Consider the following 23,049-nt stretch of genomic DNA (forward strand, 5'->3'; position numbering starts at 1 on the left):
CCACTAGCTATCTATTTTACATTTGGTAGTGTATATATGTCCATGCCGCTCTCTCACTTCATCCCAGCTTACCCTTCCCCCTCCCCGTGTCCTCAAGTCCATTCTCTACCTCTGTGTCTTTATTCCTAGGACTCTTTATTCTATTCCATTGATCTATTTGACTTATCTTTAGGCCAGTATCACACTGTCTTGATTTTTGAAGGTTTATAGTAAGTCCTGAAATCAGAAATTGATAGTGCCCTGACTTTGTTCCTTTTCAAGGTTTTTTTTGGCACTTCTAGGTCTTTGAATTTCCATGTAAATTTAGGACCAGCTTGTCAATTTCTACAAAACAGCCTCTGGGATTTTGATTGGGATTGTGCTGAATCTATAGGTCACTTTGGGAGAACTGACATCTTCATACTAGTGAGTCCTCGGATCTGCAAATATGTCATTATTGCTCCATTTACTGGGCCTTCTTTAATTTCTCTCAGCAGTGTTTCATGGTTTTCACCTAAAGTTTTGCACATTTGTCATTGAATTTATTTAGAGATATTTGGTGTTTTTGTCGTTCATTCCATCTAAGTTGTCAAATTTATAGGCACATCTATGATGATTTTTTGCCTATTCTATCAGTAATGGAGAAGAACGTTGAAATCTCCAACTATAATTGTGCTTTTGTCTCTTTTCTCCTTTTAGTTCTATGAGTTTTTGCTTCTGTTTTTGAAGCTTTCATACTTGGTGCATGCCCATTTAGGATTCTTATGTTCTCTTGATAAGTTGACTCTCTTTTGTTATTATGAAATAGCCCTTGTTATTGCTGTTAATACTACTTATCTTGAAGTCTACTTTGTCTAATGTTAATATAGCCACTCTGTCTTGTGACTAGTGTTTACGTGATATCTTTCCCCATCATTTTACTTTTAGCTTATCTGTGCCTTTATATTTCAACTGTGTCTTTTGTAAACAAAATTTTACAACTACCCAAAACTGTAGTTGGGTCTTGCTTTTTTCACCAGTGTTACAGTTTCTCCCTTGTAATTAGAGGGTTTATGCATTTGCCTTTAATGTAATTGGACTGAGTTTAATACTACCATCTTGTTATTTGTTATCTGTTTGCCCTCTCTTTCTTTGTTTTTTCTTCTTTTCTTTCTTCTTTTGGGTTAAGTATTTTTTAGTATTCTATTTTTTTCTCCTTTATTTCATTTGAAGTATATATCCTGGTATTTTTTATTTTTGTGGTTCTCTAGAGATTACAATATGTATCCTTCATTTATCACAGTCTACCATGAATTAATGTTTCACCACTTTAGGTAGAATACTTGTAACAGTCTGCTTTCATTTACTTCCTTCTTGTCCTTTGTACTATTATTGTCATACATTTTACTTCTACATGTGTTATAAACCCCACAATTCATTGACCTTAATCTTGTTCTAAATGCTTAGTTATCTCTTAAAGAAATTAAAAATAAAAAAAAATTTACCAACATATTTTCTACTTTTGGAGCTCTTCATTCCATGTGAATCTGAGTTTCCATCTTCCTGAAAAATTCCCTTTAACATTTCTTTTCAGTGCAATCTACTAGTTACTCTATGAGCCACCTGGGTAGGGAGGGTCAATGCCCATGTCCATGGTCTGTTCATTAGTATACATCTAGTGCCTACGGGACAACTGACGTCCAGCCTGGCTGGCGGGTGGGGGGCGGCATGTGGCTGGTAGAGCTGAGCCTTGCTTCCTGATGTATGGCAGAGACTTCTGAGCTGGGCCAAGTCTGTCTCTGGTTTTTCCAGTTACCGAGGTACCTCTGAACCCCACTGGGCAGCAGCAGGATGGTGGTGGGTACATGGTCACTCTCTTCCAGGGTAAATGCTGAGAGCCACTCTGGGGCATCCATGTGGATACAGGGTCCTCCACAGGTGACAGAGATGGGAAGGGTGCTCTCCTGACCACCTGCTTGCTGTGTCCTTGTAGCCTGCTCAGACACGGGGATGCCTGCTTCCTGCCAGAGGAGTGCCCATGCTCTTGGAAGGGGAAGGAGTACTTCCCTGGGGACCAGGTCATGTCTCCCTGCCATTCCTGGTAAGTGAGGGCCCCATCCAGGCTCAGCTTTTTTCTGGGGGTGAGGATGGATATGGGATGCATGATCATGAGTACAATCTAGCATCCCCCCTTCAACCATATTCATATTCATGTTGTGTGTTTCTGTGCTATGTAGGGCTTTGTGTATATATACAAGTGTACACATAGAATTTTGGGGAGTGTTTTTGTGAGTATTTACATGAATGTGAGTTTGATCAGACATGTATATGAATGTGTGTAGATGTGTATTTGTAATCCTGAGGATGTGTTTGCATATGTATATGGATGTGCAAGTGTGGGCACGTGTCCAAAATGCATAGACTGCATATGTGAATGTATATGCACATGCATGTATATGAAAAGATGGGCATTCATAATCCTGAATATGTTAGTGAATACATACAGTTATGAATTTGTGTATGTATACAGCTATATTTATATACATTTGTGTACATCTCCATCCATTTAGTATGTGGGGACATGTATGTGCAAAGTGTGTGAATATGTGCATGCACTGGGTGTGCATATTTGTATTTACCTGTAAGTGAACAATATGTAAAATGTGCATTTGTGATTTCCTATGAATATGTACATGCTTATATGTGAGAGTAAGTTTATATGTGAATATATTTTCACACTGTATATCTGTTAATATAAGTATACATACGTGAGAGTGTGTGTACCTGGATTGAATTCTTTGAAAACAGGCTTGGGACCAGTTCTGTAGAGCCTGCCCTGGGCCAAGCAGCAGGGAATGGAAGTGGGTAGAGACTCAACCTCCTAAATATCCTCCCAGGCTTCCACTGCTGCTGTGCCTAACTCATGTTAATTCACTTTCCAAAGGCTTGGCTCCTGGAAGTGTCTATGGTGATTCTTTTTTAAGTAACTTGTTTTCCCACTCTCCACCTGTCCTCTGCTTCTGGGAGAACTGAGCATCTCTCCCACCTTGTAATCACCTAAATCTTGAGGTTCCCCAATGACACCCGCCCCTGCCGCCGCCACAAAGGCCTTATAACTACCCCAACAGCTAATGAGGCCTTTCAACCCATGCCTTCCAGGCTGGGCGGCTTCTGTTGTGGCCTCCTTTGCCAGATGCCCTCTGTGTTCCTGGCACACAGAGGCATGTGGAGCCTCCCTGACATTCCCCCTGTGCCCTTGCACTCCTGCGGAGGGCCCGACCTGGGCTTTCCACGCCTCTGAGAGTCCAAGTGCTCCGCCAGCCCTGATGTGTCTGCAGGATCAAGGTGGCCCTGCCACTGCCCCAGGGGGTCAGGGGACACATCAGGGACCCCTGAGCCCTGGCTCCTACAACTCTCTGGAAAATGGCCAAAGCACATCAGCTAGACTAGTGGGGCTATAGGATGAAGAGGGGAAGGAAACAGGACGAGGACCCCTCAAAGAGGTCTGGCCAGCTCATTCCAGTGGAGGTCCCCACCCATTGGAACCTATACCCACATCACATTCCAGTGACTGTCCAAGGGGTCGGGCTGGGCACAAGACACTGTGTAAAGTAACTTCAGGTCAGGCTTGGTGTATTGATTCCTGGTCTGGTGTTTCGGAGATGGGTGTGTTCTGTACGAGCCCTTCCCAACCACTCAGCTTCCCTGAACCCTTGCGTCTCTTGTAGGCTGAGGAAGGTCTCCTAGACTTCGGGATTCATCTCACATTAATGAGTGCGTGCTCCATCTCTCTGCTCCCTTTTTATTGCAGAACTTCTCAGAACAGTTGTCTATATTTGCTGTTTTCAATTCCTCTTCTCCCATTCTCCTTCCCATTCCACAAAAACTGTCCCTACCAAGGTCACCGATAATCTCCATGGTGTTATATCCAGTGTTTATCACTTGGTCCTCATCTTCCTAGACCTATTAGCAGCATTTGACACAGTCAGTCATTTGTTATCATTCTCTACCGTCATACCTTTCTTCATGTGACTCTGGGATTCCCCACCCTCTTGATTTTCCTCCAGCCTCTCTTGCTGCTCCTTCTCCAGTTCTTTTGTTGATCCTTCCTCTTCTCCAAATTCTTAATATTGAGTGCCCCGAGGGACCTCTTCTGTATTTATACTCATTCTGTTGGTGAACTCCCCCAGTCTCATGGTGATAAGGCCTATCCGTAGGCAGCTGACTCCCAAATTTCTACCCATAGTCCAAACCTTACTCCTGAACTCCAGACTCGCACATCCAGCTACCCATTTGACATCACCACACGTGTGTCTAATGGACATGGCAAACACCAGCACGCCCAAAACTGAACACCTGATCTTTCCCCTCAGACCTGCTTCTCACTCAGCCTTTCCCATCCGGGTGGAGGAAGACTTCATTTTTCCAGTTGCTCAGGCCGGAACACCTGGAATCATCCTTGAGTTCTCTCTCTTACTACCTTCATCCGAGCTACCTGAAAGTCCTCTCAGTTCTACATTCAAAATAGATCCAGAATCTGGATCTCATTCCTGCACTGCTGTTACCCTGCTCTGAGCCACCATCATCTCTTTCCTGAGTTGCAGAAAAACCTCCTGATTGATCTTCTTGCTTCCACCCTCCAGCTTAGGCTCAGCACAGCAGCCAGAGTGGAACATAAATCATCCTGTTATTCCCGTGATTAAATCCTCCAAACACTCCTGGTCTCACTCCTACCATTCTTACAATGGCCTTCATGGACCTATGGGATCTGGACCTCTGTTACCTCCCTGAATTCCTCCTCTCCTCCTACACTCTCCATTCTAGCTGTGTTGTCTTCCTGAGGTTCTTCAGGACCTTTGCAAAGGCTGCACCCTCTGCCCAGGATGCTCTTCTTCCAGATGTCCATATACTTAATTTTCTCACCTCCATTAAGTCTCTGCTCACATGTTCCTCTGTCCACCTTACTTAAAACTACAACCCACCCCCACACACATTCCCAATCCCCTTTATCTTGCTTCTTCCCCCCGCCCCCATAGCACTCATCACCTTCTTACCCACTCTATTACCTACTCATGCTTACTTATTATTTAGTGTGTAGCTTCCTCCTCTAGAATATAAGCTTCACAGGGGCAGAGGTTTTTTGCTGTTTTGTTCACTGATGTATCTGAAACTCCTAGAATAATGCCTGGGATATGGTAGATGCTTATGACTTGTTGAATGAATGAGTGAATGAATGAACGATTGGAGTGGTAAAGAGAGTGTGGATGTTGGAGTCAAATAGATCTGGATTCAGTCTTGGCTCTGTTATTTGTTGGCTTAACCTCTCTGAGCCCCAGTGTGTCCTACATAAAATGGGGACCCACCCTGCCACCCTTTGGGCATCTGTTGGAGGTCAATGATGTTTGTTGACCTCTGGCCCAGGGGCACACAGTGGGCGCTCAGTGGGCACACAGTGGGCGCTCGATGGGCAGTGGCTCCATCTTGGATATTCAGGGTGGGGGCAGGGCATGCCCTGTCAGGGGTCTGGGCATGTGTGTTTCAGTGTGTGCCAGCACGGCTCATTCCAGTGCGCCCTCCACCCCTGTGCCTCCACCTGCACCGCCTATGGCGACCGGCATTACCGCACGTTTGATGGGCTCCCATTTGACTTCGTGGGAGCATGCAAAGTGCACCTGGTCAAGGTTAGTGCCTGGGTGTGTACCAACTGGCTCTACAGGGACCCAGAGCAGCTGGTACATAATTAGGTGGGTGGGAGGATCTAAGCCCTGGTGTGTGGCAATTTAGAGACTCAAGGAAGTGCTAAGGAACAAGATTGGGGCTGGACAGAGCCCACCAGTCTGGCTGTCACCATTATAAGATTGCCCCCTTGGGTGCCAGTGGTTTTTCTGTCTGTAATAGTAAAAGCAAATGCTTTCTGGGCCTTTATTATATCCCTGGTGGTCTACCAAGCCATTTTAAGGCATTATTTCACTTAACTCTTACAGCAAGACAGTTTATTGAGCCCATGTCATAGCTGGAGCAACTTGGGCTTAGGGAAGTTGGTATCTCACCCGAGATCACACAACTAGTCAGGGACAGAACTGGGGTCAGGTTGGAACCAAGAAATCTGACTGGAGAGTTGGTGTGCAGGCAGGATCCCCTCCAGAAGGAGAAAAGGGCACCAACAGGGCGGGTGGGAGAGTGCCTCAGACACATTCAGGGACCTTGGTTTTGCTAAGGGCCTGTCCATCTCATTATATGATAGTAAAAGTAACAGTAAGAATAATAATAATGGCAAACCTTTTATGGAATAAGTCCTATCTATGGGGCAGGCACTGTGCTGGGGTCTTTCACATAATTTCAATAACTCCACAAGACAAAGATTATAGACCTTGTTTTATTTTTAAAATTTCAAAGGTTTTGCATGCTCTTCACTAACATTTAAAACAACTTAGAAGCATATATTAAAAACAAATATTTCTCTTCACATCTCTTCTGTTCCTACTCCCTGCTGAATAAGCACTCATAACAGCTAGGTGTGAATCCTGCAAGATCATTTTCCATAAGACAGACAGACAGACAGACACACACACACATTTTGTTTAATTTCTATGAATAGAATCCCGCAATTTGCTTTTATCACTTAATAGTATATTTTGGACATTATCTCATATAGTCAGCAAATTTTTCTTCTTCTTTTTGTAGAATTCCACAGAAAAGATGTACTCCAGTTTGTTTTGTAATTCACCATTGATGGACATTTCGGTTGTTGTCAATATTTAAATGCTCAATGAATACTTGTGTGGATGTGTCTCTAGACGCTTAGAAGTAGAATTGCTATAAAAGTTATACGTTTAGAATGTTGTCCAGTGCCTGCAAATTGCCCTCCAAAAAGGCTTACATTACCATCATCAGTGTGTGTAAGACGGTGCCCCTTCCCCTACACCCCTGTCAACACCAGTCATCCCTATTATATATTCATTCATTCACTCATCAGATACTTTTTGGAGAATCCCTACATGCTAAACACAGCACCAGGCACCCAAAACAAAACTGAGCTTCAGAGAACTGAAGTAAGTTGCCCAGAGTCACAGCTCATATGAAAAGTATTTCAGAGTCTGTGTCCCTCTACCCCATGCCTCTCAGCAGAATCTCTTCTCTCCCTGGTTTATTGCACTAACTTATTTCTCCTCAGAGCACATCAGATTTCAGCTTCTCTGTGATTGTAGAAAACGTAAACTGCTACAGCTCTGGCGTCATCTGCAGGAAATTTATTTCCATCAACGTTGGGAACTCACTCATCATCTTCGATGACGACTCAGGAAATCCCGTAAGGCCTGGTGCAGGTGAAGGTTATATGGACAATTTGCTGGTTAATAGGGGACAGAAGAGGGCTAAGGACTGGTTTCCTTACCACAGCACTTTCTCTTGGAGCCACTGAGTCCGCAGCCCAGATTGAATTCCTTGGCCACGGCCAGGAGCCCAGAGGTCAATGTCAGGGCATGAGGGAGGCAGAGGAATTGGTGAACTCCTGGGGCCGGGCAGTGACTTGTAGCCAGGCCCAGCTGACCCAGGTATTGGGGGACACTCTGGCCTCAGGAATGGCCACCTCTGTCCCCCTAGAGTCCGGAGAGCTTCCTGGATGAGAAGCAGGAGGTCCACACGTGGCGAGCAGGGTTTTTCACGCTGGTGCATTTCCCACGGGAACACATCACCCTCTTATGGGACCAGAGAACCACGGTGCACATTCAGGCGGGGCCACAGTGGCAGGTAGTCATGTGATCAGTGACCCTCACGGGCCCTGTGCTCCTTCCTAGAGCCAAGCCAACCCACTGGGTGTCCTTGCATGAGCTGTACCCTCGCCAAAGAGCCAGGAGCATCATGCCTGCTGTCCTATCTGCCCCACCCGACTCTGGGCCCCTTCTCCTCTGACTCTTCTCTCTCTGCACACTGTGACCCCAGTAGTTGCTTCTGGGCCCATGACAGACTCCTAGGCTCAGGGCGACCCCTCTGCCTGTGGCTCACCCTCGGAATGCCTGAAACTGACCATTCTCTCTTCTTTCAGGGCCAGCTGGCAGGACTCTGTGGGAATTTTGACTTAAAGACCGTCAATGAGATGAGGACCCCAGAGAAGTTAGAGTTAACTAACCCCCAGGAGTTTGGTGGCAGTTGGGCTACAGTTGAGGTAAAACCTCTCCAAGCTGGCTCACTCTTCTCACCCAAATGGACCCTGGTCACACTGAGAGAAACTGGCCACAGGTCAGGGGAGAGGGACGTTGGTGCAAGGCTGCTCCTGCAACCTCTCTCTCAGCTTCTGACCCAGCATCCTCAGCCCTGGACTCTGTCCTGTGGCCTGAGGACATGCACCATCCCATCTCACACATCAGACCCCAGACCGAGCCCTGGTAGGAGGGCTGAGGCTGGGAAGGAGACAAAGTCTCTGTCCTAGGAGAGATGACCCCCTACTAGGGAAGATGAGTCTTGTTGAAGCATTACCATCTTACCCATCTCTGTGCCCCTGGTGCCTGGCCATAGGTCTGGCACACAGGAGAGACCAAGAGAGACCTGCATGGGTTGGGGCAATTAGAGAAGGCTTCCTGAAGGTGGTGGCACTAGTGTGGTACTTAAAAGATAGACCATATTTGGATGGAGGAATGTATCAGAGAGAGGGAGGACAATATTAGCAGAGGCGGGAATGATGGGGGATGTCTCTGAGGTTTGGGAGATGTCTGAGGCTGCCAAGCTGTGAGCGACGGGGGGAAACATCACTGAGCTGACAGCAGGAGATCTGGGTTCTTGTCTTATTCTTTTACTTAAAAAATTATTTTATTTTGTTTTTCTTTTGTTTGTTTTATTATTTGGGGTTCTTGTGTTAGATCATCCAGTGACTTGCTGGGTGACCTTGAGTAAGTCCCATCTTCTCTGTGGTTCTCTGTGAAGTGAAGGGGCTGGGAGAGGGATAGTGAATAGATTTCACTTCATGTGACAAATCTGATCAGTCAGATGAGGCTGCCTGGGCAGCTATGTTGAGAAATACCAACACTTGTGTCAGGCTCAGCTGGAGGAACAGTGAGTGATTAGTTATGTCTGCCATGGGTGCTGCATTAGAGAGGTGATATGAGTGTTACATATTTGCCTTTCCTGGACTGAGTGATCTTAGGTTCCTAGTTCTCTGTTGGGGAGTAGGTGGAGATAAGCCTATGTAGACTGGTGTCAGGGGAGCAGTTAGTCATGACCTGGAGCTAAATGTAATCCTGAGGTGGGGCAAGGCTGTTCTCACAGCCTCAGAAAAGTATGCTCTAACCCATTCCATTTTAGAGAAGCTGAGTGGGTGACTAACCTTTATTGCTTCCCTCCTCTCACCCTTCACTGTCATTTCTCTCTCAATAATCCCCTTGGGCATACTCTGGGGGGCTCCAGTGACAATGTAGGCTAGGGGAGGAGGTTCAGCAGACATCAGGGAAATCTGTATTAGTTTTCTATGGCTGTGTAACACCATAACTGCAGACTTAGCAGTATCCAACCACACACGTGTATTATCTCACAGTTTCTGTGGGTCAGGAGTCAGGGCACAGCTTGATTCGGTTCTCTGCATACAGTATCACAGGCTGCAGCCAAGGTGTCAGCCAGGGCTGGGCTCTCATCTGAAGGTTCGACTGGAGAGGCATCTGCTTCTCTGACCGCTCATGTGGTGTTGACAGCCATTCCTTGTAGTCATAGAACTGAGAGCTTTAGTTTTTTTTCGAGCTGTTGGCCCAGGATGACCCTCAGCTCCTAGAGACCACCCACCATTCCTGCCATGTGCCATTCACAGCCAGCAAGGGAGAGACTCCAGCCAGATGGGCTCTGCACTCTTATGTAACATGATAATGCAGTCACTGGCACGTAACCACATCCATGTGTCACCTTTGCTGTCTTTTGTCGACTTGTCAGTTTGGTCCCTCCCACATTCAAGGGCAGGGGATTATACAAGGATATGAACACAGGAGGCCGGGATCAAGGGAGCCACTCTAGGAGTCTCCACCACATCAGGCAACAGGCGTTTGAGGGGTAGGGAGATCAACAGTGCTGCCTTTGCCCCCTCAGTGCCCAGACACCCTCGACCCCCGAGACACATGTGTCCTGAATCCTCTCCGAGAACCCTTTGCCAAAAAGGAGTGCAGCATCCTGCTCAGCGAGGTGTTTGAGACCTGCCACCCTGTGGTGAGTGGACTCCAGGCTTGGCTGCTCCTGGGCCCCCTTCCCACCTCCCTGGAATCCCTTCTGCTCTCAGACCCTCCATGCCTTGGAGAGACACCTCAGGTCTAGAGGAAAGATTCACCTCTGCCATTCCCTTGCCTCTGGTCTGCTCGGATGAGTCTGCCCTGTTTCCCTGGGACCGACACAGTCAAACAGCTTCTGTGCCCTTTTTAAGCCTATCTCAATCAGGCTCTTCCTCCCAATCAGGAAGTTCTTCTGAATGGTGAACATAGACCCCTCATGCTGTGGCATCAGCCCTCAGTGGAGACAGAGAAGAGCTGGTGCTCAGCTCTGCATGGCCCCCTCCAGGGCCTCGAAGGCTGCCGTCAGATGGGCTTTGGCTGTCTCTGGCCCTGGCTGGGGGCTCACACCCCACGTCTGTTTCTCAGCCACACCCTAAGCCCCTGGATCCAATAGCCTAGGCCCGAGGAAGGAGAAAGCTTAGTTCTCAAAAGCAGGGTCTACCTGGGTCATGGTGTTAACATTTCCCTCTCAGCTGCCTGCCTTTCTGCCCTCACCCCACATGGGCAGCTCGCCCCATCCTGTGGTCCCTTCACGTTTATGCTGCTCCCTGAGGCTGAGTGTCATCAGCCCAGAAGCTGAAGGGCTAACATTCAGGGTCTGTCCTCTGACATCTGACTTCTGACCTCCTCTAGGTCGATGTCACTTGGTTTTACTCAAACTGCCTGACAGACACATGTGGGTGCAGTCGGGGCGGTGACTGTGAGTGCTTCTGTGCCAGCGTGTCTGCCTATGCCCACCAGTGCTGCCAGCATGGGGTGGCCGTCGATTGGAGGACCCCGCGCCTTTGCCGTGAGTGTCCAGACTGGTCATCCGATGGGGAGAGTGGGGCCCCTTCTGTGGGCAGGCCTCTGGGGTCCCATCACTCTGGCTTGTGCTTATCATTCATTGAATTCTTACAACTACCCTGTGAAGTAGGACTGTTTATTCCTGTTTTACAGTTGGAGAAATGGGCTAGAAAGAGAGACAGATTAAGTAACATGCTCAAGGTCACACAGGTTGGTGGAGGAGCCAGGGCTCATCTCCATTGCAGATGGTCTGGCTGCAAACCCATGCTCTTAACCACTTTACCAGAGGAGTCAGGAGCCCTGGGTTCCAGACCCAGAGCTGCCATTTGCAAGCTGTGTGACCTCAAACAAGTCCCCCAACCTCTCTGGGGCTCCATTTTCTCATCTGAAAAATAGGAATAGACCTGTCCCACCAGGTTTATTGTGAGGGTCAAACGAGATAGTGAATGTGAAAGCCCTTTGTCAGGTGAGACTCATGGGGCCCATCAGAGGCACCACAAGATAGCAGTTTTTCTGGAGCACAAGTGGTCTGCAAATGCTTTTGGTTGTACACTCCTATCAAGTAAAAACATTTTGAGCACACTTACATGCATATATATATATATATATATATATATATATATATACACACATACACATAGATGCATGTATGTATACATGTACTATTAGTGTAAATGTATGTCACAAAACAGATACAAAAGTAAATATTTAAAAGATGAAATAAAATTCATAGAAATTTAAATGATTAATTAATTGATTATTATTTGTTTCTGCATACCAAAGATCTTCCTGGTGCAAGATGCCTCACTTTGTGGTGCAGTGGTTATTATACAGGTAGTGGGGCCACACTGTCTGGGTTCAGACTCCAGTTCCACCAAGCAGGGTGACCTGGGGCATGTTCCTTATACTCTGACTAGTAATTGCGGGTTAAGAGAACTGTACCTTCCTTGCAGGGAGCTCTGAGATTTACATGAGAAAATGCAGATAAAGCACTTGACACAGTGCTTGTGCTAGAGCCGAGGTTGCTGTCATTTTTCGTGGGGACATGGGTGCTGGCATGAGAGCTCCAGGCAGGATGACCTCAGGAGGAAGATGGAGCAGAATCTGCCTTTGGCTTCCTTTTTCTTTGCCCATTTTACTGTGAGCCTCTTCAATCACAGAAGCCTTGGGTCCTCATGCAGTCTGCTTCTCCTTCTACTTCTCTGATAAAAATCCTTCAGGAAGGAGAAGGGAACACACGTTTACTGAGAATCTACTGTATGCCAGGCCCTGTGCCTTCTGTGCATTAACTCACTTAATATTCAGGCCTAGGGTGAAGCAAGTGAGGCCAGTTCCTGGAGCGCAAGATTTAAGGGGCTACCAAAAAAGGCAATATTTTAAGGCAATATTTAAAAAAAAAATCAAAATTAATGCAAAAACATCTCTGATGAACAAAATATCACAATTTTAAGTAATGACAGCCTCAATATTATTGAGTTTTCCTTTTGCCTCAGGCTCCAGTATGGCTCAGCAAGGTGCTGTCACTGATCTTGTCTATTTTAAAATTGTGATATTTTGTTCATCATGGATATTTTGCATTAATTTTGCAATTAAAAATTGTATTAAAATATTACATATTCTGGGCTTCCCTGGTGGCGCAGTGGTTGAGAGTCCGCCTGCTGATGCAGGGGACACGGGTTCGTGCCCCGGTCCGGGAAGATCCCACATGCCGTGGAGCAGCTAGGCCCGTGAGCCATGGTCACTGAGCCTGCACGTCCAGAGCTTGTGCTCCGCAACGGGAGAGGCCACAGCAGTGAGAGGCCTGCATACCGCAAAAAAAAAAAAAAAAAAAAAAAAAATTACATATCCTGATTACTGAGATTTTTGAGGTCCCCTTAAATTTTGCACCTCAGGTGAGCATTTGCCTTACCCCAGTCCAGGCCTCACAGGTCTATGGGGCAGATACTAGTGGTAGTCCCCGTCCTACAGAGGAGGGCACTAAATTTCAGAGAGGTTGAGAAACTTGTCTCAGTATGCACAGCTGATGAGTAAGAGAGATGGGATTTCAGTCCAGGTTTGCGGGTCTCTAGAGAGCTGGCTCTTCATGACTTCTCTGGGCGACCACCCATTAACCTGGTACACACTTGAAACCAGTTACTTGGAGATCTTTTAATTTTCGAGTTCAATCTTCTGAGTCCACAAGTGAGGAAAAGCACATACTTACCCATAGCCACATGGTGGGTCAGTCTACTGATTCCTGGTGCTGTTTCCAGAGGGCAATGCCAAATGCAAAGGAATAGTGTTCATCTTGGGGCTTGGGGGTGTGGGGTGGAGTTGGTGGCTGTCTTCAGACCATGCCTGTGAGTGAGGGAGACCCCTCCTCAGCCTTTGTCCCAGATCTACTCGGTCAACTGGCTTCTCATGGTCTTGCTCCTGGCTTCAGGTGCCCCCTGCAAAGTCCCAAGCTTATCCCAGTGGACTAAGGAATCCGTGGCCTACGTGCCAGGGGAACAAGCTGTGGTGCTGCGCGGCGCCACTAGGGGGCATATGGAGCACATACTTGGAGGAGCTTGTCAAAACCTGATGGAGACTGCACCTAGGGGCCTGAAAAAGGCTTGGGTTCTGGAGGCCCTGGGTCCCTTCCTATTCAAGGCTGTTGAAAGACCGACTTCTATCTTGTGCTTGCATTCCTCCAGGACCTTCCACAACATTTCCGATTGGAGTTTCCGTTCCTTGGTTCAATTCTTGCCCCTTGAGGTCACACAAAACATACCCTTCTGTCCCAGCATTCATTCATTCATTCATTTGGTACATGCCGAATGCCTACTCTGGGCCAGGCTTTGAACTTTGTGTTAGGGGCACAGAGAGGGAGCCATTGTATTTCCTGCACCTTAAGACATCTGGATCTAATGACCATGTCTGAATCTTGGCTTTTGGGAGACAGGCCAGGTCCAGCCCTTGCTGACCTGGTCCAGCTTCCTTGGGGAAGGAGAGAGAGCTGGGATGGGGCTTTGGCCCTGCGCATCTGTTCCAGGCTTCTCAAGAAGTCTCTGTTCTCTCTCTTTCAGCATATGACTGTGACTTCTTTAACAAAGGTAAGCTCATCCTCCCCAGGTGGAGCCTTGAAAGCTGGGGCACTGCCATCCCTGCCCTGGGGCCACAACAGCAGCAGCCATCCTGAGGCCCTGCTGGCCCTGGAGGAGCAGTGACATGGAGCAGGAAGACTCCATCATGCAGACAGAGCCCTGACAGTGCAGGGCCCAGGGATGCCCCGGAACTCTGTCTCCAGCAGCTCCTGCAGCGTCTGTCCAGAGCCCAGGCCAGGCTAGCTTCCCAGGGATGTGCTCCTGCGGGGCAGCTTCACCAGGAAGTGAAAACTCCATTTGTACCAACATGCTGCCCCATAGCTTTCATAATCTAGCTCATCAGGCCCACAGGACATTGTCTTGGGTTTCCTCAAGTTTTGAGTTGGCAAAGGCAAATGCAAACTGCTCTTCCTTTGCTGGGGCGAAACTTATAGTCTGGCACAGCCTGTCAGATGCATCTTTAAGTTTAGCCAGTGTTGCAGGGCACCAGGATATGCTCCAACTTCTGCATTAACCAGGTCATGACTAAAGACCCCGGGGAGGTTAATGACCAGTGTTAGAATCCATGAGTCAATTTAATCACTGGGGTTGGGTGGGATTGGAGGGCTGCCCAGGAGTAGTTTTCAGCGCTGATCTTTGTGTGGTGGGGCCAGGTTGGCAGAATTAGATACTCATCAAGTCCTTGGTGCCTTTCACCTTTGACTTCTGAGGTCCCCTCTGCCCCCGCTTCCAGGCACCATCCTGCCAGGAGCAGGCCTGTATGGGTAAAGGCCCAAGGCTCCGTCCTCAAATAACTGCATTATCAGATTTGGTTTGAGAAATATCCTCTGGCGAGAGTATAGTGGGTGAAATAGTGGGGGGACTGACAAGAGAGACAAGGATGCCAGTTAGGGGGTCCGTGAGATGAGGGCTGGACCAGGGTACAGCATGATCATTCACAGTGCCTGCAGTCCCACCAAAATGCTAGTCTCAAGGGGCTCCTGATGGCCCAAACCTCTAACCCCTGAAGGCAGGAATCTGCAATGGGAGGATTGCAGTCCCTGCACAGGCGGGGTCTGTCTGACACCAGGCAAGACATTTCAGCAAGACAGCTCTGAGCAGAGTTTTCTCCCTTCTGTGGCATTTTGGGTGGCAGTAACTGGCAAAGGACAAGCTGTTTCTAGCATCCTGCACCCGCCCACCCACCCACCCACCCGTTCTTACTCTGCTCTTCTACCAACATTTTCTTTGGTCCAGGCCTTTGCCGGGTGCTGGGGATTCACCAGTTAATGAGACCTGTCCCAGTGGTGCTCTGGAGCCGGCCCACCCTGGCTTTCTAGAACCCACTGTGTGTTCTTAACTCCACATTCAATCGGTAGTTTGAAGTTGACCCCTGGTGGGAGTATTTATTCATGGAAATCAGCAAACATTACCAAATGGGGTTTTGTTTGTTTGTTCATTTTGTGAGAGCTGATTGTTAAGCCAGCACAGCACTGCCTGTGTCCTGTCTGGTAGGGAAGACAGACGTGGACCCCCGATCGAGACCCTCCTCCTAAGAGCTGTGATCAGCATTAGCCATGCTCCGAGACCGCTGGAGCACAGGGGAGGGAGGACGCTTGCGTGTGGTGGGAGGCGGTGCCGGGAGAGCTTCACCAAGAAGGTGACATTTGAGCTGGGCCCCAGAGATTGAGGAGGCGTTGGCCCCAGGCACAGAACTGGGTGGGGGGGGACTGCGCTGAGTGGGTGGGACAGCACGAGTGAGACAGGAGGTAGGACACCGCACAGCTCTTACAAGGAAGAGCGAGAGAAATTCAGTGTGGCAGGGGCCGGGGTTGGGGCGTGAAGGGCCCCTGAATCAAGCTGGGCTCTTTGAGTCTATCCTGAGGACGAAGGGAAGCCACTGAGGAGTCGCCGAAGGGGGTGTGGCTAGGAGGGTGACCGGAGGGCGGGGCACACCAGAGGCTGGGAGGTCAGTTATGAGACTGTTGCAGTGGTCTAGGAAACCCATGCCCCTGTCCAGCTTACTGACAACCGACCACCGCAGGAACCCAAGAGACAGAGAGGTGACACGTGTTTGAAATAAACAGATAAACATTAATGCGGAGCCCAAGCCTTCCTGGCCTTTACCCTTCAGACCTCAGGTGGGCAGAGACCAGGTCTGGCATCTTCTCCCAGAGGCGACTCTGAATAGCGTAGCAGCTGGAATGGTAGAGTCTTAGGCAGGGGGAGAGGCCCATGGAGAGACGTTTGGGGGGCCCAGATGCCCCCCAGGGGTGGCCTTGTTTCCAGGCTTCCTGTGAAGTGATTTAGGTGCTGTGCAGAGGGTCAGCTCCCATCAGGGGCTGGCAGCCTGGGGCTCCTGTCCCTTCCTTTTCATGGATATCAAGGTCCCCCGGGCCTGGGGTGAGCGATGTGACCAAGAGGAGCTCTTTAGCATCCTTTCTCCTCCCGCTTCTGGCAGGGCTGGACAGGTAGGGGTGGGAGGCGGGCAAAGTCCCAGGGCGGCAGGGCTTATGACTGGGCCCCCTCTCTCCAGCACTAGGTAAGGGCCCCTACCAGCTGGCTAGCTTAGCAGCTAGTGGTGCCCTGGTGGCCATGAAGGTGGCAGGCGGTGCCATAGTCCTAGTGAGAGCAGAGGATGTGGCGCCGGGGGACATTGTGAACTTCCTGCTGACGGCTGCCCTGTACAAGGCCAAGGCGCACGGTAAGGCCCACCCTCTGGCCCCACTCCAGCACTTGGTGGAGGGAAGCAGGTGCTGGAGGAGGGGAGGATGCTACGACCCTAAGCCAGCTATAGTAGCTGGAGAAATGTGGGGCTCCAACAGGCACCCTTTTCCCAGTTGAGACAGGGTTCTGGGTCAGCCTCTTAGCCTCTTTCAAGAAACACCTTCTATCTTCTTCTTGAAAAAACCAGAGAGGCCAAGGTCCAGATGTACCTTTGGACCTTGCTTCACACAGCAGCTGTATTCCAGAAAAGCTGGGCGGCAATAACTACTACTTCCCATCCCTCACCCTAAATTTCCTTCTTATTCTCCCTCTTCTACCCCCCTCCCCACTTCTCCTCCCTATTTTTAAGACTAGAGAGACTGTAAATACCAGAGGGGAATTGGCTGTTATATTAACTCCAGTGGGACCTTCTCCTGTGAATGGAGGAGTGGGCTCTTGATTTGCTCAGGTTATGGTCCTGAGTTCTGGGCTGGTAGGTTACACAGACTGAGGCACACCTGGAACCAGCCAGCCTCCTGGGTCTCAGACTGCCAGCAGACCTAAAGGGCTTAGCTGTAGTGGGCACCATCTTCTCTTCAGAGTTCAGTAGTGCCTGAGCGGTGGCAGGACCTTGCCGGGTGGGGAGTGACCACTGGTGGTGTTTGTGTTGGGCGCTGGGCCAGCCAAGGCCTCAGTTCACCAGTGCTAGGAAGCCTTCTCTTCTGTGGCCATTTGTGTGTGTCCCAGTTTGTGGTCACTGTGATCACTGATCAGGGTTTCTCCCCGCAAATCCTGTTGGTCCCATCTAGTCAGTATCTCCCTAATCACAGGGATGGTCCATGAAGCCAATCCCAGCATCGACCGGAATCTTGAACCAACACACATCTCAGAGAGTTCATTCCAACCTAAGAATTTAAGTTCTCAGATTCTCAGGTCTGTGGTTTATCTAGTTATGAGGATCGTCCTCTCTTTCTCTCTCTCTCTTCCTCCCCTCCTCCTCCCCTTCCTCTCTCCTTGCCTCCTTCCCTTTCATTGAGCCCTGTTCCCATGCCAGGCACCAAGCTGGGCACTGGGGAATCAGTGGCATCAGAGACACGACCCCTGCCCACCAGTCCCGTCTAGGGGACAGACAGGTCAAAAGCAGTTACAATGCCTGTGGGAAGGAGGAGCCCCTAACTCAGTCTTGGGGAGTCAGGGGACGCTTCTTAGAATAAGTGTTGTCCCTTGAAGCGTTGAAAGGAGCCAGGAAGGGACTTGTAAGCCAAGCTCAGGAGGTGGATCTTTATCCTGAGGGCAGTGGGGAGCCATGGAAGAGCTTTAAGGAGAGGAGGGACACCCCAGGCACAGCTAAGGGGATGTTCATGGTGGGGTGAGCCGGGGGTACAGTAGGAGGTGCCAGGAGGAATCACGTCACTACACGAGGAAACCTGGGAGTGAGGAGCCAGGGACTGGGCCACAGGAGGGCCAGGAGCATCCCCACTGCCCCAAAAGAGAACACTTCCTCCCGAGACATTCCCGACCCCCAGATCTGTGTGGTCCTGCTTGAAGAAGGAAGGGTGTCTTATAACCTTCCAGATGTAATGGACCATCTGCTTAGTGGGAATTTTCTGTTCTCCATTCATTATTTTAGCCCAGTAAGTAAGGTCTAGTCTAGAAGGGGTGTTGATTTTCCAGTGGTTTTATGGCATGTTAAGCAAACCCTAGAGTAGCCTGGCCCTGGAGAATGTCACTGAGGATGGGATGCCCAGAGGCTGTGAAGGCCAGCCTCCATCTCAGACCTGAGTCTCCTGGGCAGCTGGGGGCAGGGTCCAGTGAGGACCCAGGCTCCCACTCCCACCCCGTCCTGTGTTCCTTCCCTGTGCTGTGCCCAGAGTACCGGACAGCAGAAGAGAACATACCTTCCAGGTAAGATTTGCGGTGGCTACGTTGGGGAGGTGTCCCTTGAATTTGGCCTTGAAGGATGCGTAAGATTGTGATGGGAAGAAATGGACAGCAGAAGATGTCACAGAGAGGAGGATTCAGCAGTCATTTAGGCCTGAGCCTCTCACTCTCATGGTCTTGATGTGCTATAGGATGTACTAAAGGGACACAGGCAACAACCTGGTACATCTCCCTGGAGTATCAATTTTACTTAAAGATTTTTGGAGGAGGTTACTGATTTATTATTAATAATATCTCACTCTTCTGTAGCACCTGCTGTGTGCTGGGCACTGTTTTAAGTGCTTCGTATATAGTAACTCATTTAACCCTCACAACAATCTTAGGAGGTAGGTGCTATTATTTTCCCAATTTACAGATGTGAGAACTGAGGCCCCGAGAGGTTAGGTAACTTACCCAAGGGGACATCACTTGTAGTGACAGCAACCAGGCTGTCACTTTTGGCAGGCTCCTCCCAAACAGAGAGATTAAAAGAGAAATAAAATTTAGAAAATGGAAGGTAAAAAATCATTTGATTATTTAAGGTAAAACACAAGACTTTGTACAGTCAGTCCTCTGTATCCACGGTTCCACATCTACGAATTCAACCAATCGCGGGTCGAATTTCAGATGGAAGCCTATGAATACGGATGGATGACTGTACTGAGCCATTTCATGTAAAGGACTTGAGCATCCTTGGATTTTGGTACCGGGGGGTGTACCGAGGAACAACTGTACTTCTAGGTCTGGCTTTCAACCTCTCCCCCGTTAGGAGGACTTTAGGACAAATGGTTGAGAACCTTGATTTAGGCCAACTCCAGTCTTCACAAATGAGAAAGCTGAGACCCAGAGAGGGGAAGTGAGTTGCCTGAGGTCACCCAGCGAGGGACTCAGCATTCTACCCCCCTGGGCTGCCCCATGCCCACTCCTGGATCCCATCCCTGGGGCTGACTGCTCAGTGGTTAAGAGCCTGGGCTCCAATCCTGCCTCATTTTTCCACTGTCAGTGTGACTCTAGGCCTCACCTCCCTCATCTGTAAAATGGGGATAACAATGTCATCACCATCTAACCTGTTATAGAATTTGCTTGTTCGTTATGTTTACTCCCCACCCACCACCTGCTACTTGAATGTCAGCTCCATGAGGACAGGGGTTTTGTCATTTTGTCCCCTATTGTGTCCCCAGTGCCTGGAACAGTGCCTGGCAACTGGTGGGGGCCTCAGTAATATTAGCTGCTGAATGAATGAGTTCACCACCTCACAGGGCTCTCTTGGAATTTAATAAAAGCAATAGGTAGAGAGCTTGCTTAGCATTGTGCCTGGCACAGAGTTAAGTCCTGATCAATAGCAGTTGTTGTTGACATTAATAATTAATTCTTCCCCCAATTAATAATTAATTCTTCCCCCAGTTACCTCATTTCTTCTCACAGTTGCCCAGGGAGGTCTAACAGGAACTCTGTGCGATATCTCCTGGGGCCACGGGGTGGAGTGGTGATGTGGGGAGGGGGAGACACACCAGGCCCTGTGCTGGGCCTTTCACACACCGTTCGTCCCTCACAGCCTGGAGGTGTGAATTCACTTTCCCGCAGCACAGCCAGCCATGGCGGGCCGGGACTCCAGACACCTGCTTGTGCATTTGGGCCCTGACCCTGCAGGGCCCTGTGCGGGGGGGCAGGGGAGATCCACCCAGCAGCGTGGAGATAGGAGAGAGGACAGCAGAGCCCAGCTCTTAGGCCTCTGGGCAGGCCTCTTCCCATCTCTGGGGCAGTTTCCCTGCCGTGGGTTGGGCTCAGCCTCGGGTCCCCCAGCTCTGACCCTCTGGGATTCTGTGAGGAGCGGGACCAAGAAAACTGACAAATCAGCAAACCCCAGCTTGTCTAGTACGTCCCATAGAACAGAACTCCACCAGGACAGCCGTTTCTGTCTGTCCTACTCACTGCTGTATCCCTAGCATCTAGACTAGCACATGGTACACGGAGGGGCCTCAAAGATGTTTGCAGGAGGGAGGGAAGGTGGAGAGAGGGAAAGAAGGAAGAAGAAAGGAAGGAGGGAACGGAAGGAAGGAGAGAGGGAAGGAGGGAGGAGGGGATAGTTCAGTCACCTCCCCAAGGCTCTGCAGTTGGGGCTTTAACCCCCCACCTTCCCTCCCTCGGGTAGAGGTGGTGTGTGCCGAGGGGCAGCCAGCAGGCAGAGGTGGGTGGGCTGAGGGGAGGCGGGCAGGCTTGGAGGAGCAGGGCCCAGTCCTGAGTTGCTGAGACTGCAGACGGTGCCTGGGTGTCTGCCCGCTCCCCGCATCCGGACCTCTCTCTGCTGACCTCACCCTCGTGGCTCTTTGCAGACCCAGATGTGATATCCTTGGAGGCAGCGGACAGACCCAACTTCTTCCTCCACGTCATGGCCAACGGGTCTCTGGAGCTGGCCAAGTGGCAGGCCAGCGATGCTTTCCACCACCATGCCTCCTTCTCGCTGCACCGGGAGACGTGGCGTGCGGGCCTGGTGGCCCTGGAGTCCCTGGCGGAGCCCGGGGCCTTCCTTTACGTGTTGGGCCCAGTGCTGGCCCTCCGGCTGTATGAGCACACAGAGGCCTTCCGCCGGGGCACACTGTTCCGCCTTCTGGGTAGGCGTCCACCCTGCGTCGCCCTCAGCTCCTCTGCCCCTTACTCAGCTTCCCTCCCACCTCATCCTTCCAACTGCCCCCAGGAGACGAGATCCTCACTCTCCTGTCACAGGGAAGCCACATGGGTGCCACCCATGAGATGGGAGGGGGCCGGGCCTCCTTGTTGGTGGCCTAGGGAGCCTTGGGCATTGTGACTTGAGGCCCAGCCAGCTTCCTGGGTCCTGCCTACTCCCACAGGCCATTTACAAGGTCTAAAAATAGGGTGGCCTTTGTGGAAGTGAGAAAAGTGATCATTGTGGCCGCAGCTTGCACAGCCCGCAGGCTCAGGTTTCTTGCTGATGGGGGCACATGCCTGCCCTGTGAGCTCAAAGACTGCCCACTGGGGCACAGCCTGAGGAGGCCACAGCCCCCCGGCCCCCATGAGAGGCCCAAGATCCTGGGCGGTGATGGAGCAGCTTCGTGCCCTTTCCAGCTGAGACCAATGGGTTCCAGGGCTTTGCCATCTCCCTGCCAGGTGGGTCAGCCCCAAAAGTAGTTGTTCTCTGCCTAAACCCTGGAGACAGTGATCACAATTTCCTTACTGCTCCAGGCTGGCCTCTCTGTCCTGCACGTGCACATGTATGTTTGTGCCTGTGAGGGCACCCGTGCTGTGTGAATGGATCCATTTACATGTACACATGTGTAAATATGTCCCCAGTCAGCCTTTCATTTATCATCCCCCACCCCTCCCAGCCCCGGGCCGGGCCAGCTCACTCTCACATTCAGTGGTCACCTATCAAGTCCACCAGTGAACCCCACCCAGGACAGATTCATCACTGGCTATGTGGCGGGACTTGTGTCCCTTGCTGGAAGACACCCAGGCTCTGAAGGCAGACAGCCTTGGGTTCGAATCCTGACCCCGGTCCTTGGCACTTGAAGGAGCCCCAGCCCCCCTCTCCCTGACCCTGTTTCTTCATCTGTGCAACGGGGATATTTGCCTCAGAAGGTTGTTGTGAGGATTGACTGTAGCTCCCAGGCTTTGCTCTGGGCCTGGCTCATAGTAGCTGCTCCCCAAATGTAAGTTCCTAGTTCTGGTCTCAAGGATCTTACAAAAGCAGGCCTCTTCACTGTCAGCAGCAGTTTGGGGACTGGGGATGGGGCTTCGTTAGGCTGGGGCTGCCTGGGTGGGATTGCTCCCTCCTGCCCAGACGTGGGGAACTTGCCCACACGTCTCAGCTCAGGCCATGGTTTCAGAGACTGATCACTCGTGCCAACATGGTCTGGGGTCTTGTCTGCCTCGAAGCCCCCCCACGGGCTCCAGACTTTCCCTGAGGATCCTTCATTTGTCAAGGCACTGGCCACAAGGCCTTTTTTGAGGAAATCTCCTTTGGGAAAGTTTAATATTCCCGGCATCTTCTGTGCTCAGTTTCCTCATCTGTAAAATGGGGATAATAATAGTGCTACTTCATAGAATTATTGTGAGGATTAATGAGTAAATACTTGTGAAATGTTGAGTGTAGTGCTTGGTGTTAAGGGTTGGCTGTTGTTGTTATTATTATTGTTAGCTATCAAGGTCTAAGGGGGCAAGCCTGGCCACCAAGGTCCCAGAAGGTCAGGGTGACAGGGCAGCCTTATGGAAAGATCAGGGGTCCCAGCCTCTTCTTTGGCTGCCTCTCAAAGCCCAACCCCAACTGCCCATTCCATAGTCCCACCCCACCCCCCAGTCCTCAGCCCCTCCAACAAGTTCCCAGAGTCCCGACCCAAAGATCCCCCAGCCACCGACCTCAACTCTCAGGAATATGG

At 50.1% G+C, this 23,049-nt stretch overlaps 1 protein-coding gene across 1 annotated transcript in view; it reads left to right on the forward strand.

Annotated features, from left to right (window-relative positions):
• The window catches only part of OTOG (otogelin), an 85,564-nt gene that overhangs the window by 37,306 nt on the left and 25,209 nt on the right, over positions 1 to 23,049 (forward strand). Inside the window, exons 24-33 of the mRNA XM_024118883.1 lie at positions 1,952 to 2,059; positions 5,501 to 5,639; positions 7,133 to 7,267; positions 7,561 to 7,707; positions 8,003 to 8,122; positions 10,024 to 10,140; positions 10,833 to 10,989; positions 14,033 to 14,059; positions 16,566 to 16,733; positions 20,989 to 21,267. Of these exons, the coding sequence (XP_023974651.1) occupies positions 1,952 to 2,059; positions 5,501 to 5,639; positions 7,133 to 7,267; positions 7,561 to 7,707; positions 8,003 to 8,122; positions 10,024 to 10,140; positions 10,833 to 10,989; positions 14,033 to 14,059; positions 16,566 to 16,733; positions 20,989 to 21,267 (1,397 nt within the window). The remainder of the gene's footprint in view (positions 1 to 1,951; positions 2,060 to 5,500; positions 5,640 to 7,132; positions 7,268 to 7,560; positions 7,708 to 8,002; positions 8,123 to 10,023; positions 10,141 to 10,832; positions 10,990 to 14,032; positions 14,060 to 16,565; positions 16,734 to 20,988; positions 21,268 to 23,049) is intronic.

This window comes from Physeter macrocephalus, chromosome 16, assembly GCF_002837175.3.
Source record: "Physeter macrocephalus isolate SW-GA chromosome 16, ASM283717v5, whole genome shotgun sequence".
Lineage (NCBI taxonomy): Eukaryota > Metazoa > Chordata > Mammalia > Artiodactyla > Physeteridae > Physeter > Physeter macrocephalus.